At 43.0% G+C, this 17257-nt stretch overlaps 1 protein-coding gene across 1 annotated transcript in view; it reads right to left on the bottom strand.

Moving 5' to 3' along the window:
- LOC310775990 (glutamate receptor ionotropic, delta-1-like) overlaps positions 1-17257 on the bottom strand; it is a gene marked incomplete at both ends in the record, with an annotated part of 360384 nt that overhangs the window by 65124 nt on the left and 278003 nt on the right. The window contains one exon of the mRNA XM_083636121.1: positions 17201-17257. This exon is cut by the window's right edge and continues 105 nt beyond it. Within this exon, the coding sequence (XP_083492247.1) occupies positions 17201-17257 (57 nt within the window). The remainder of the gene's footprint in view (positions 1-17200) is intronic.

Raw genomic sequence — 17257 nt, 5'->3', positions numbered from 1 at the left:
TGCTCCCAATTTTCTTGAAAAATAGCTTTAAAACGTGCCCAGAAACGACCAGGAGCCAGTGTCTCTCAGGCCCCCCTGAAGCCTGAAACGACCAGGAGCCAGTGTCTCTCAGGCCCCCATGAAGCCTGAAACAACCAGGAGCCAGTGTCTCTCACTCTCCCCTGAAGCCTGAAACAACCAGGAGCCAGTGTCTCTCACTCTCCCCTGAAGCCTGAAACGACCAGGAGCCAGTGTCTCTCAGGCCCCCCTGAAGCCTGAAACGACCAGGAGCCAGTGTCTCTAACTCTCCCCTGAAGCCTGAAACAACCAGGAGCCAGTGTCTCTAACTCTCCCCTGAAGCCTGAAACGACCAGGAGCCAGTGTCTCTCACTCTCCCCTGAAGCCTGAAACGACCAGGAGCCAGTGTCTCTCACTCTCCCCTGAAGCCTGAAACAACCAGGAGCCAGTGTCTCTCAGGCTCCCCTGAAGCCTGAAACAGCCAGGAGCCAGTGTCTCTCACTCTCCCCTGAAGCCTGAAACAACCAGGAGCCAGTGTCTCTCAGGCTCCCCTGAAGCCTGAAACAGCCAGGAGCCAGTGTCTCTCAGGCCCCCCTGAAGCCTGAAACAGCCAGGAGCCAGTGTCTCTCAGGCCCCCCTGAAGCCTGAAACGACCAGGAGCCAGTGTCTCTCAGGCTCCCCTGAAGCCTGAAACAGCCAGGAGCCAGTGTCTCTCAGGCCCCCCTGAAGCCTGAAACAGCCAGGAGCCAGTGTCTCTCACTCTCCCCTGAAGCCTGAAACGACCAGGAGCCAGTGTCTCTCACTCTCCCCTGAAGCCTGAAACGACCAGGAGCCAGTGTCTCTCACTCTCCCCTGAAGCCTGAAACGACCAGGAGCCAGTGTCTCTCAGGCCCCCCTGAAGCCTGAAACGACCAGGAGCCAGTGTCTCTCACTCTCCCCTGAAGCCTGAAACAACCAGGAGCCAGTGTCTCTCACTCTCCCCTGAAGCCTGAAACGACCAGGAGCCAGTGTCTCTCACTCTCCCCTGAAGCCTGAAACAACCAGGAGCCAGTGTCTCTCACTCTCCCCTGAAGCCTGAAACGACCAGGAGCCAGTGTCTCTCACTCTCCCCTGAAGCCTGAAACAACCAGGAGCCAGTGTCTCTCACTCTCCCCTGAAGCCTGAAACAACCAGGAGCCAGTGTCTCTCACTCTCCCCTGAAGCCTGAAACGACCAGGAGCCAGTGTCTCTCAGGCCCCCCTGAAGCCTGAAACGACCAGGAGCCAGTGTCTCTCACTCTCCCCTGTAGCCCCCGGGGGCCAGGGCCCAGTGTCTTTGGATCCAGTGGAAGGCCTTGTATCTTAGGAACGGGTAACGAATATGGAGAAACAACCACTGGATGTGATGAGCTCTTTGCCTCGGCGGGGGAGGCTGAGTGCCGTGTCAAAGACACAATCACATCACATCGCATCACATCACATCACATCGCATCACATTACCCAAACACAAGAGAGGCTGATTGTCTGTGATCCTGGCTACAGCAGAGATGAAGCACCTGCAGCTTTGTGATTTGTGTTTTATAGTCAAAAGCATAATCGAGGGCAGGGCTGTATAGTGGTAAAAAATAAAAGACTTCAGTCGCACACAAGACTAGAACAACTGAAAGCGAATCATATCCCCTATAAATATATAATAGTATATATATATATATATATATATATATATATATATATATATATATATATATATATATATATATATGTGCACGCGCACCGTCGTGGTATCATTTAACTTGATTGCAATGATCTGGTTAAGTTAAACCAGATCAAGGGGACAGATCCTAGATCTGTTTAGCCTCTGTTCGTGGGTATTAAGACAGTGAAACAACATGTGAATAAAAACGGCTCCACACTGCAGGGTGTTTTCACAATTTATTGCACCAAACTGAGAGTGAGGTTTGGAGCTAGACGCTCTTCATCAGACTAAAGTGACACAGCAGGACGCCATCTTAGATATAGCAGAATACGGTCACATGATGCAGTCACACGATGAAATGATGTGAGATGAATAACACCTGTGTCATTGACATAATTTGTAAAAGTATGAAAAAAACATATACTGTATAGACGGTTTTCACCAGAGCGCAACCCCACAGCACTTCCTTTTTCTCAGCATTCGGCAAACTGCAGAAATATTCACTCGACATCGTTACTTTTGTTTTCGCTGCTCAGCTGTATAGACGGTTTTCACGGAATGGTCAGTCCTGCACTTGAATGTTTTTTTTTCTTTTATGTCCATAGCAAACACTGCAACAGGAAGTGAGCGGGGGTTCAATTTAGAATGTTTTTGTTGTCAAGTTAAAACCATCTATACCAGTCAATACAATAGGTATAGCAAATCAGTGCAATTGCATCTACCATTCACATTGGGAATGGAAATACAGAACTGAATGCAATTCATTCTATAAAATAAAAAAGTCAATAAAAACATGTATATATAAATATACCATACCAGCCATAGTAGCTAATAGTGGAAAACAATATTTACACATTAGGCTGTGACACTACCATTCTCCCACCCACACAACGGGTGTTCTTTAATCATTCAGGGTTAGGTTCAAACAGTTTGATTTCTTCTCTGCTCTCTTTCCATTCCCAATGTGAATGGTAGATGCAATTGCACTGATTTGCTATACCTATTGTATTGACTGGTATATATGTTTTTTTCATACTTTTACAAATTATGTCAATGACAGGTGTTATTCATCTCACCTCATTTCATCGTGTGACTGCATCATGTGACCGTATTCTGCTATATCTAAGATGGCGTCCTGCTGTGTCACTTTAGTCTGATGAAGAGCGTCTAGCTCCAAACGTCACTCTCAGTTTGGTGCAATAAATTGTGAAAACACCCTGCAGTGTGGAGCCGTTTTGATTCACATGTTGTTTCACTGTTCCAGTTCAGCTCAGCACCTGCCCCCTATTCGTGTGACAATAAAAGACGGGCTTGTCCGTTACCAGAGTCTTTGGGATTGGATGTGCGTGTCCCTCTTTCCCCGCTATTAATGTTATATATTAATGTTATATATTAATGATGTGCGTGTCCCTCTTTCCCCGCTATTAATGTTATATATTAATGTTATATATTAATGATGTGCGTGTCCCTCTTTCCCCGCTATTAATGTTATATATTAATGTTATATAATAATGATGTGCGTGTCCCTCTTTCCCCGCTATTAATGTTATATATTAATGTTATATAATAATGATGTGCGTGTCCCTCTTTCCCCGCTATTAATGTTATATATTAATGTTATATATTAATGATGTGCGTGTCACTCTTTCCCCGCTATTAATGTTATATATTAATGTTATATATTAATGATGTGCGTGTCCCTCTTTCCCCGCTATTAATGTTATATATTAATGTTATATATTAATGATGTGCGTGTCCCTCTTTCCCCGCTATTAATGTTATATATTAATGTTATATATTAATGATGTGCGTGTACCTCTTTCCCCGCTATTAATGTTATATATTAATGTTATATATTAATGATGTGCGTGTCCCTCTTTCCCCGCTATTAATGTTATATATTAATGTTATATAATAATGATGTGCGTGTCCCTCTTTCCCCGCTATTAATGTTATATATTAATGTTATATATTAATGATGTGCGTGTCCCTCTTTCCCCGCTATTAATGTTATATATTAATGTTATATATTAATGATGTGTGTGTCCCTCTTTCCCCGCTATTAATGTTATATATTAATGTTATATAATAATGATGTGCGTGTCCCTCTTTCCCCGCTATTAATGTTATATAATAATGATGTGCGTGTCCCTCTTTCCCCGCTATTAATGTTATATATTAATGTTATATATTAATGATGTGCGTGTCCCTCTTTCCCCGCTATTAATGTTATATATTAATGTTATATATTAATGATGTGCGTGTCCCTCTTTCCCCGATATTAATGTTATATATTAATGTTATATATTAATGATGTGCGTGTCCCTCTTTGCCCGCTATTAATGTTATATATTAATGTTATATATTAATGATGTGCGTGTCCCTCTTTCCCCGCTATTAATGTTATATATTAATGTTATATATTAATGTTATATATTAATGATGTGCGTGTCCCTCTTTCCCCGCTATTAATGTTATATATTAATGTTATATATTAATGATGTGCGTGTCCCTCTTTCCCCGCTATTAATGTTATATATTAATGTTATATATTAATGATGTGTGTGTCCCTCTTTCCCCGCTATTAATGTTATATATTAATGTTATATAATAATGATGTGCGTGTCCCTCTTTCCCCGCTATTAATGTTATATAATAATGATGTGCGTGTCCCTCTTTCCCCGCTATTAATGTTATATATTAATGTTATATATTAATGATGTGCGTGTCCCTCTTTCCCCGCTATTAATGTTATATATTAATGTTATATATTAATGATGTGCGTGTCCCTCTTTCCCCGATATTAATGTTATATATTAATGTTATATATTAATGATGTGCGTGTCCCTCTTTGCCCGCTATTAATGTTATATATTAATGTTATATATTAATGATGTGCGTGTCCCTCTTTCCCCGCTATTAATGTTATATATTAATGTTATATATTAATGTTATATATTAATGATGTGCGTGTCCCTCTTTCCCCGCTATTAATGTTATATATTAATGTTATATAATAATGATGTGCGTGTCCCTCTTTCCCCGCTATTAATGTTATATATTAATGTTATATATTAATGATGTGCGTGTCCCTCTTTCCCCGCTATTAATGTTATATATTAATGTTATATATTAATGATGTGCGTGTCCCTCTTTCCCCGCTATTAATGTTATATATTAATGTTATATAATAATGATGTGCGTGTCCCTCTTTCCCCGCTATTAATGTTATATATTAATGTTATATATTAATGATGTGCGTGTCCCTCTTTCCCCGCTATTAATGTTATATATTAATGTTATATATTAATGATGTGCGTGTCCCTCTTTCCCCGCTATTAATGTTATATAATAATGATGTGCGTGTCCCTCTTTCCCCGCTATTAATGTTATATATTAATGTTATATATTAATGATGTGCGTGTCCCTCTTTCCCCGCTATTAATGTTATATATTAATGTTATATATTAATGATGTGTGTGTCCCTCTTTCCCCGCTATTAATGTTATATATTAATGTTATATAATAATGATGTGCGTGTCCCTCTTTCCCCGCTATTAATGTTATATAATAATGATGTGCGTGTCCCTCTTTCCCCGCTATTAATGTTATATATTAATGTTATATATTAATGATGTGCGTGTCCCTCTTTCCCCGCTATTAATGTTATATATTAATGTTATATATTAATGATGTGCGTGTCCCTCTTTCCCCGATATTAATGTTATATATTAATGTTATATATTAATGATGTGCGTGTCCCTCTTTGCCCGCTATTAATGTTATATATTAATGTTATATATTAATGATGTGCGTGTCCCTCTTTCCCCGCTATTAATGTTATATATTAATGTTATATATTAATGTTATATATTAATGATGTGCGTGTCCCTCTTTCCCCGCTATTAATGTTATATATTAATGTTATATAATAATGATGTGCGTGTCCCTCTTTCCCCGCTATTAATGTTATATATTAATGTTATATATTAATGATGTGCGTGTCCCTCTTTCCCCGCTATTAATGTTATATATTAATGTTATATATTAATGATGTGCGTGTCCCTCTTTCCCCGCTATTAATGTTATATATTAATGTTATATATTAATGATGTGCGTGTCCCTCTTTCCCCGCTATTAATGTTATATATTAATGTTATATATTAATGATGTGCGTGTCCCTCTTTCCCCGCTATTAATGTTATATATTAATGTTATATATTAATGATGTGCGTGTCCCTCTTTCCCCGCTATTAATGTTATATATTAATGTTATATATTAATGATGTGCGTGTCCCTCTTTCCCCGCTATTAATGTTATATATTAATGTTATATATTAATGATGTGCGTGTCCCTCTTTCCCCGCTATTAATGTTATATATTAATGTTATATATTAATGATGTGTGTGTCCCTCTTTCCCCGCTATTAATGTTATATATTAATGTTATATATTAATGATGTGCGTGTCCCTCTTTCCCCGCTATTAATGTTATATATTAATGTTATATATTAATGATGTGCGTGTCCCTCTTTCCCCGCTATTAATGTTATATATTAATGTTATATATTAATGATGTGCGTGTCCCTCTTTCCCCGCTATTAATGTTATATATTAATGTTATATATTAATGATGTGCGTGTCCCTCTTTCCCCGCTATTAATGTTATATATTAATGTTATATATTAATGATGTGCGTGTCCCTCTTTCCCCGCTATTAATGTTATATATTAATGTTATATATTAATGATGTGCGTGTCCCTCTTTCCCCGCTATTAATGTTATATATTAATGTTATATATTAATGATGTGCGTGTCCCTCTTTCCCCGCTATTAATGTTATATATTAATGTTATATATTAATGATGTGTGTGTCCCTCTTTCCCCGCTATTAATGTTATATATTAATGTTATATATTAATGATGTGCGTGTCCCTCTTTCCCCGCTATTAATGTTATATATTAATGTTATATATTAATGATGTGCGTGTCCCTCTTTCCCCGCTATTAATGTTATATATTAATGTTATATATTAATGATGTGCGTGTCCCTCTTTCCCCGCTATTAATGTTATATATTAATGTTATATATTAATGATGTGCGTGTCCCTCTTTCCCCGCTATTAATGTTATATATTAATGTTATATATTAATGATGTGCGTGTCCCTCTTTCCCCGCTATTAATGTTATATATTAATGATGTGCGTGTCCCTCTTTCCCCGCTATTAATGTTATATAATAATGATGTGCGTGTCCCTCTTTCCCCGCTATTAATGTTATATATTAATGTTATATATTAATGATGTGCGTGTCCCTCTTTCCCCGCTATTAATGTTATATATTAATGTTATATATTAATGATGTGCGTGTCCCTCTTTCCCCGCTATTAATGTTATATATTAATGTTATATATTAATGATGTGCGTGTCCCTCTTTCCCCGCTATTAATGTTATATATTAATGTTATATATTAATGATGTGCGTGTCCCTCTTTCCCCGCTATTAACACGTTCACTGCCAACGACGAGTTGAGTCGTCAAACACAATCCAGCGGTTCACTGCCAACGACGAGTTCGATTTTTTTTTTTTGACGGTGGGACGTTGATCTAACCCTTTTACGTCTCCTACACCAGAATTGGAGGTATTGAATGTGTATAATCTATTTTACCGACCCACTGAGTGGCGACATGTCTCTCCACAGTAGAAAGAGGCGACCCAAAACTGGAGGGAAAAGCGCGAGGAAGCCGTTCTCATACTGTAAAATTGATGGCGAAAACGCTTTCACTTTCGCGCTGATGCACAGCGGTGGCAACGGTGGGGGGTTCCAAGAATAGATTGGATGCACACTTTGAAACACGCAGCATAAATATGACCAGAATCGCATCAAAGCTCTCAACCAAAACTCCACGAAACGAGCGAGTCCACCCAGACTTCCTCAAACAGCGGCCGCGCAAACAGGCAGCAGCCAGGCAGCAGCAACTTCGTTGTGACACGCCCACTGGAGAGCCAGGGAGGCAGGAGGAGAACACACACGGAGGGAGGAGTTGGAAGCAGAGGGGGGTTTCCTGCTGTTATGGAGGAAATTACTGTTCAAAACTATTGTTTAGATGTCTGACTCTTACTGATGCCAAAAATGAATGGTTAAAGTGACTGTTCTATCGAATTTCACAAAAAGCCGTTTATCTCTGAATAATTTTTCTGACGCTGAAACCATGCTGTATTCAACTGCTAATGCTTACATAACTACTAACTCTACAAACTAACTCTTTTAGACAGAGAAAGCACACATTCTATTAGTTCTTTTGAGATATTGTGTGTTCACAAAATCTTAGCAGAAAAGAATCCTCGGGTCTTGAAAGATGAGCCAGAATCCTCAAAAAAACCCTCTGGCAGAAGCTAACTACAGTAAAAAAAAAACGTCTGGCAGTGAATGTGTTAATGTTATATATTAATGTTATATATTAATGATGTGCGTGTCCCTCTTTCCCCGCTATTAATGTTATATATTAATGTTATATATTAATGATGTGCGTGTCCCTCTTTCCCCGCTATTAATGTTATATATTAATGTTATATATTAATGATGTGCGTGTCCCTCTTTCCCCGCTATTAGACAGTAAATGTGTTTATAGGTCCCGCAATCTGGCTATGAACTATGCAACCTCCAAATTAATTTGGGTCTAAAGCTGCGTTCACACCGACCTATTAAAGTTTTTCGCTGGCATCCAGTTTACATACAAAGTCAATGCAAACGAGCGATTGAGCGTATATTCGCCTGGGAGAAAAATCGCTGGGCGTCCGAGCGACAGAGACAGAGCGATAGGGAGAAAATACGCTCGTCGCCCGAGATGAAATATCTCAACTCGAGCGAAAATACGCTGGCATCAGTCGCTCGCTGTTCAACGCTGATTGGCTGCCGTGTGAGAGCGAGTCAAGGATCACACTGGCTTGGAACAAACCGCTGGTTTATTGTGTGGCAACAAACCACATTGACAGCCTGACAGCTGACATGAAGTGAAGTCTGTCCTACTGGTATGGAGCTTGCATTAGGAGCACGCTGATAGGCTTTAGCTTGTAAACAATGACGGTGGCTCGTAGTGGACAAATATCATGACATTGCGTAACGTTATATCCCCCACATGTCCGTCAATTCATGTGCCTGTTGACGAGCGATTTAAACACAGCGACAGAGCGATTCCAAAGGGTTGAATCAAGCGACAGAGCGAAAAATAAATATCTTGGTGTGAACACAGCTTTAGAGGGTTTTAAAAACGAGCGCGCTACAGACTGTGAGAGACAGTCATGTCGGCTACAGACTGTGAGAGACAGTCATGTCGGCTACAGACTGTGAGAGACAGTCATGTCGGCTACAAATTGTGAGAGACAGTCATGTCGGCTACAGACTGTGAGAGACAGTCATGTCGGCTACAGACTGTGAGAGACAGTCATGTCGGCTACAGACTGTGAGAGGCTACAGACTGTGAGAGACAGTCATGTCGGCTACAGACTGTGAGAGGCTACAGACTGTGAGAGACAGTCATGTCGGCTACAGACTGTGAGAGACAGTCATGTCGGCTACAGACTGTGAGAGGCTACAGACTGTGAGAGACAGTCATGTCGGCTACAGACTGTGAGAGGCTACAGACTGTGAGAGACAGTCATGTCGGCTACAGACTGTGAGAGACAGTCATGTCGGCTACAGACTGTGAGAGGCTACAGACTGTGAGAGACAGTCATGTCGGCTACAGACTGTGAGAGGCTACAGACTGTGAGAGACAGTCATGTCGGCCGAGGACATCCGCCATTACAAATTACTCCCTGAATGAACAAGTGCATAAAGCATCAGAACAAGGTGGGTAAACACTATGTTGCATTTAAAAAGGTACGTCAACATACGTGTATGTTCGTTTACCCCCCACTACACACAGCCCTACACTACAGCCCTACACACAGCCCTACACTACAGCCCTACACACAGCCCTACACTACAGCCCTACACACAGCCCTACACACAGCTCTACACACAGCCCTACACACAGCCCTACACACAGCCCTACACTACAGCCCTACACACAGCCCTACACACAGCCCTACACACAGCCCTACACACAGCCCTACACACAGCCCTACACACAGCCTACACACAGCCCTACACACAGCCCTACACACAGCCCTACACACAGCCCTACACTACAGCCCCACACACAGCCCTACACTACAGCCCTACACACAGCCCTACACACAGCCCTACACTACAGCCCCACACACAGCCCTACACACAGCCCTACACTACAGCCCTACACACAGCCCTACACTACAGCCCTACACACAGCCCTACACTACAGCCCTACACACAGCCCTACACTACAGCCCTACACACAGCCCTACACACAGCCCTACACTACAGCCCCACACACAGCCCTACACTACAGCCCTACACACAGCCCTACACACAGCCCTACACTACAGCCCCACACACAGCCCTACACACAGCCCTACACTACAGCCCTACACACAGCCCTACACTACAGCCCTACACACAGCCCTACACTACAGCCCTACACTACAGCCCTACACACAGCCCTACACTACAGCCCTACACACAGCCCTACACTACAGCCCTACACACAGCCCTACACACAGCCCTACACTACAGCCCTACACACAGCCCTACACTACAGCCCTACACACAGCCCTACACTACAGCCCTACACTACAGCCCTACACACAGTCCTACAGCCCTACACACAGCCCTACACACAGCCCTACACACAGCCCTACACACAGCCCTACACTACAGCCCTACACACAGCCCTACACTACAGCCCTACACACAGCCCTACACTACAGCCCTACACACAGCCCTACACTACAGCCCTACACACAGCCCTACAGCCCTACACACAGCCCTACACTACAGCCCTACACACAGCCCTACACACAGCCCTACACTACAGCCCTACAGCCCTACACACAGCCTACACACAGCCCTACACTACAGCCCTACACACAGCCCTACAGCCCTACACACAGCCCTACACTACAGCCCTACAGCCCTACACACAGCCCTACAGCCCTACACTACAGTCCTACACACAGCCATACAGCCCTACACACAGCCCTACAGCACAGCCCTACACTACAGCCCTACACTACAGCCCTACACACAGCCCTACACACAGTCCTACAGCCCTACACACAGCCCTACAGCCCTACACACAGCCCTACAGCACAGCCCTACACTACAGCCCTACACACAGCCCTACACTACAGCCCTACAGCCCTACACTACAGCCCTACACACAGCCCTACACACAGCCCTACACACAGCCCTACAGCACAGCCCTACACACAGCCCTACACTACAGCCCTACACTACAGCCCTACACTACAGCCCTACACACAGCCCTACACTACAGCCCTACACACAGCCCTACACACAGCCTACACACAGCCCTACACACAGCCCTACACACAGCCTACACACAGCCCTACACACAGCCTACACACAGCCCTACACACAGCCCTACACACAGCCCTACACACAGCCCTACACTACAGCCCTACACTACAGCCCTACACACAGCCCTACACTACAGCCCTACACACAGCCTACACACAGCCCTACACACAGCCCTACACACAGCCCTACACTACAGCCCTACACACAGCCCTACACTACAGCCCTACACACAGCCCTACACACAGCCCTACACTACAGCCCTACACACAGCCCTACACACAGCCCTACACACAGCCCTACACACAGCCCTACACACAGCCCTACACTACAGCCCTACACACAGCCCTACACTACAGCCCTACACTACAGCCCTACACACAGCCCTACACTACAGCCCTACACACAGCCCTACAGCACAGCCCTACACACAGCCCTACACTACAGCCCTACACACAGCCCTACACTACAGCCCTACACACAGCCCTACACTACAGCCCTACACACAGCCTACACACAGCCTACACACAGCCCTACACTACAGCCCTACACACAGCCTACACACAGCCCTACACACAGCCCTACACACAGCCTACACACAGCCCTACACACAGCCTACACACAGCCTACACACAGCCCTACACACAGCCCTACACTACAGCCCTACACTACAGCCCTACACACAGCCCTACACTACAGCCCTACACACAGCCCTACACTACAGCCCTACACACAGCCCTACACTACAGCCCTACACACAGCCCTACACTACAGCCCTACACACAGCCCTACACACAGCCTACACTACAGCCCTACACTACAGCCCTACACACAGCCCTACACACAGCCTACACACAGCCCTACACACAGCCTACACACAGCCTACACACAGCCTACACACAGCCCTACACACAGCCTACACACAGCCTACACACAGCCCTACACACAGCCCTACACACAGCCTACACACAGCCTACACACAGCCCTACACACAGCCCTACACTACAGCCCTACACACAACCCTACACTACAGCCCTACACTACAGCCCTACACACAGCCCTACACACAGCCTACACACAGCCCTACACACAGCCTACACACAGCCCTACACACAGCCTACACACAGCCTACACACAGCCCTACACACAGCCTACACACAGCCCTACACACAGCCCTACACACAGCCTACACACAGCCTACACACAGCCCTACACACAGCACCTGTGTCTGCAAAGCTCACTTCAAAGACATATAAATGTAGGAATATAAAACAGCAGAGAGGGAGGGAAGAAGCACTAACGAGCTCCCTGCCACAGCAGTTACCATAGAAACAGGCTCTATCCACTGTCTGCACTGTGGGATTCATCAGTGTGTCTGGGAAGCATCTTTGACCAATTAGGTTTCTTAGAATACCGCTTGTATAATGCAATTTAGACGCACGTGCACAAACACACACACACACACACACACACACACACACACACACACACACACACACACACACACACACACACACACACACACGGCGGCTCAGACTGAATGAGCTTGTTCATGTCTCGACTTGATTTGTTGTTTTCTCTCCTGAATTCTGATGCTGCATTCACTGTCAGCTGGGAAAACTAAAACCATTTAGTGAATCCTGAGGCTGCCTTCACTGTCAGCTGGGGAAACTAAATCCATATAGTGAATCCTGATGCTGCATTCACTGCCAGTTGGGAAAACTAAATCTTTAGTGAATGCTGATGCTGCATTCACTGCCAGTTGGGAAAACTAAATCTTTAGTGAATGCTGATGCTGCATTCACTGCCAGTTGGGAAAACTAAATCTTTAGTGAATGCTGATGCTGCATTCACTGCCAGCTGGGAAAACTAAATCGCGACCAAAGTGGCACCCGAATAGGGAGGGGCTTGATCTGTTACTGCAACTAAACAATGTCCCAGAAGCATAATGATACGTAACATTAGGCATATTTGTGAGTGTTACATTATCTACACAATATTGGTTGAATAAGTGGGGCTTCTAGCTGGTAAATCAATTAGCTATTGGCTCATTTCCACCACATATAACAGCACAGTACAGCTCCACTCTATCTGGTATTACTCGGCTCTACTTGATATAGACTCTGTTTCCATAGCAAGTTTACTTGCCTCCGCCCACACCTGGTCGTCAATGGGACCGCATATCTGCCCTCCGCCCATAGCCGAAGTAGGCTATAAGTATAACGTTAAAATTAAATCAATACACGGAACTTTTAAACTGATTATGAAATACTGGTGCCTCTAAATGACCTACAGTGTACATTGGCAAATGTGACAATCGGCCAGGAGAATGGATATCACTTTGTTGTTACTCAAACTCACATGCATGCACTGCGCGGGGACGGGAGAGGCGCTACGGGGAGAACCCCAGCGGCAGCTCAACAGGCAAGACCGCGGCTTCGCCTGCGGCCTAGCGGAGGCAACTACAAAGGGCTTCCCGAGGAGCGCATGTTAAAGCTGAGCAAGGAGATTGATTTTATTTCACCAGCGCCGAAGGCAGCAACACAAAAGACTGATGGAAATAACATAATATAAGAGAAGGTAAGCCCCCACTAAACTGGTATGCAGCGCTGCATTGACAGTCAGTAGGATAGACAGTAAACACGATTCTGCCTGACCAATCAGTCGTCTACAATGTTTTCACGTCACCGTATGACCCCGGGTTCGCAGAATAGACCCCCGACGAGGCAGGGACCAAAAGTAGCACGACTCAGCCTCAAATCGAACCGGGCTGGGCCGGTTTTTACCGGTGGGATGAGACCATTTATCGAGTCGAGCGGAGCGGGACCGCGCTACTAGCTGCGGTGGAATTGGGCCAATATGTTATCTAGCAATAGCCACTGTAGCAAGCAAGCAAACGTCATCTAATCTGGTTAATGTTAGCCACCCAAAACCACAATATCACAAGACAATATATTTGTCAGTCATTTTTGTAAATCACTTTTTGCTCCAACCCGCCATTTATTCTGGTACAACACAGAGGTATCAGGGCTTCTGCAGGAAGTTTCATGGTAAACAGCAGCTAACATGAACCAAAAACAGCTCCGCCTCTAAAGTGCTCTGTACTACTCAGACTGCAGTACAGAGCAATACATTATATATATTTAGAACACGGCTCTCTTGAATACTCGATTCTGATTGGTCAATCAACAATATTCACCGGTCATTATTTCTCGACAACCGACCGCTGCTCTGCCACACCTGGATTAATCAGTTGATAAGAGCTTTTTGTCAGCAAGACACTACTAATTAGGCCAACCAGTTGCAGCTGTGGTGTCTTGTGTGCCAATTACGAATGAAACCGCTTTGTCGTTGAAAACGCTATTAAAAAATCTATTTGAATAATTATTTTTGTCAGATTATTGAATGATTTAGTTGTAGGCCGTGTTCTAAGCGGGATAATGTATATTGAGGCGGTGATTACTGGGAAATAATGACCTTCAGGTGAACGATTAAGCCCTCCGCTGGCGCGTCGGGCTCAATCCACCTGTCGGTCATTATTTCCCCCGTAATCACCGCCTCAATATACATTATCCCTTACATAATGTATAGCAGTACATATATATATATATATATATATATATATATATATATATATATATATAATGTATTGCTCTGTACTGCAGTCTGAGTAGTACAGAGCAATACATTATATATATATATATATATACTGTATATATATATATAATGTATTGCTCTGTACTACTCAGACTGCAGTACAGAGCAATACATTATATATATATATATATATATATATATATATATATATATATATATATATATATATAATGTATTGCTCTGAGCAATACATTATTTACTCAACACAAAGTTGTGTCTTTGCTCCCGTGCTTTACAAATAAACTCTGCTGTGGGGAAGGTTCCTTTTTTAAAGCACAGCTCAAGTTTCTCATAATCGTCCAACTCAAAGAAGTCAACATAAATGGAGGACATTTGACTAAAGAGTACTTCCCTTGCGTCATCATAAGCAGTACGGTAGAACAAGAAATTAATTTCATTTTCAATTTCGAGTAATTCACATCGTAAACAGAGTCTATCATCTTCAGGGGTAGCATTAAACCTGCCAGTCTCTAGCGCTAAGGGAAGAGTTCCCGAGCACAACTGAGCACACAGAGATCTTTTTAATCTGTTCAAATCAAACTTCACATAGGGTTCTACACAGTAACTATCTTACACAGTAACTATCTTTTATGAGACGATAAGTTCTTAATTTGGGTTTATACCATAAATCAACAGACCATTTATCTTGATACAAACTGAACATATTACTCATAGTCTCTCGGGTGTCACAAAGTAGCCTGTTATGAAAGATAAAAGACAAATCGTTCGAATAAAATAATGATTTCAATTCATTTGCCCAGAGATGACTATGGGCGATGTCCCAATTAAATATCTTTTTAGTGAGTCTCTGGTGAGCCATTCTCACCAGTCTATTCCTTATATTGATCCGTATATGATAGTAGTGCTGAACCAAGGTCAAATACAAAAGAACTCCTCTCTCTTGATGTGGGTCTAAAATCTACTACTTGAGTCTTGTCTTGATTGACCATTTCCAGCACCAATCTGCAACAATGTTCAACATGATCTGCAGGTCATTTTCACGCTCAGCCAGTAAGACTATGTCATCTGCGTACAATAACATGCTTTAATAATAATATATATATATTATAATAATATAATAATTTAATAATATGCCCACAGTCTGGTCATCAACCTTGATTCCCTTGTTGGATGGCTTCATTTGAAGAGCTAAATCGTTGACAAATATGGAAAATAAAGTTGGGGACATGACATCTTGTTTCACGTTGAATTGTTGGGGGAACCATCCAGTAGAATATTCATTAACCTGGACACGAGCAACAGGTGCTTGATAGAGAGACTTAATGGCATTATAGAATTTTCCATTAACCCCCGTGTTTAACAAACTATACTGAAGAAGATCCCTATTTATCCAATCAAACGCCTTCTGGAAATCAATAAAACAAACAAAAGTAGACATTTTCTCCATAATTCTTGCGCGTACAATAGAGGTGACTGCGTAAATATGGTCAATGCAGCTTCTACATTTTCTAAATGCGTTTAGCTCCTCCACACAAGCGCACCTGTCCCCTCAACGTGGTCAGTAAGTCTACAGTTCAACAATGAGGAGTATGATTTACATACACAGCTAAGGAGACTTATACCCCTATAGCTAAGAAGCAGCTTGGAATGGGATCATTTTTGGAAGATTTCGGAATGAGGAGAATAACACTTCTCCATTAAAAGGCTTCATCAAAGGAATACTTATCACCAGAAAACAAATCGGCAAAATAATTTTCTCCTTTTTGTAACACCACCCCTAGAACGGAGCTACACTCGCCATTCTCTAATTGTATAGGTATATTTCTAGGTGTTCTGGGGCCCAGCCTGTTAATTTCATTCCAAAACTGTTGGGGTTTATGAGTTTGTAGGTAGTCAATATGCAATGAAAGTCCTGCTGGGTTATCATCCATTCACTGCATCAGATGCTATAGTTTTCTCTGGCAGTTTTCTAAGCAAAAGGTTGTAGTCGGGTAAAGGGGGGAACACTTTGATTCAGAAATCAGGGAAAGGGGGTACTGAAGCCAAAAAAGTTTGAGAACCAGTGCACTAGATACAACTTTTTCATTTTTCTTTTTCTGCTAGCTGGACTGTGTCTGTCTGTGTTGTTGTGGGTTGTTTGCTGACGTTAGTGGACTCAGTTTCTTAGCTAACCTGCAGATTCTTCTAACTGAGAGGCAGACTCAGGAGCGCGCAAACATCACGTCTGCAAAACCTTGGCCCGAGAGAAGCCAAAGTCTGCTCATAGAATTCAGCACAGCATAGGAAGGACTGACACAGAGACGTAGCTGCTCTAATTTTTTAAGTTACGTTACAGAGCATTCACTCATTGGTAACTAAAAACACATTCAGAAAAAAGCGTCCGTGCATGTTTGTGTGTGTGTGTGTGTGTGTGTGCATGGGTGTGTGTGCGTGTGTGCGCACGTGCGTACCTTCTGGATGGTCTCCAGCATGGACCAGCCTCCGTTCCAGGGCTTGGTGGACTTCCT

The sequence above is a fragment of the Poromitra crassiceps genome (assembly GCF_964638095.1).
Source record: "Poromitra crassiceps genome assembly, chromosome: 4".
In the NCBI taxonomy this organism is placed as follows: Eukaryota; Metazoa; Chordata; class Actinopteri; order Beryciformes; family Melamphaidae; genus Poromitra; species Poromitra crassiceps.
The sequence above is the reverse complement of the archived record's forward strand: the minus strand, read 5'-3'. Positions and strand labels throughout refer to the sequence as shown.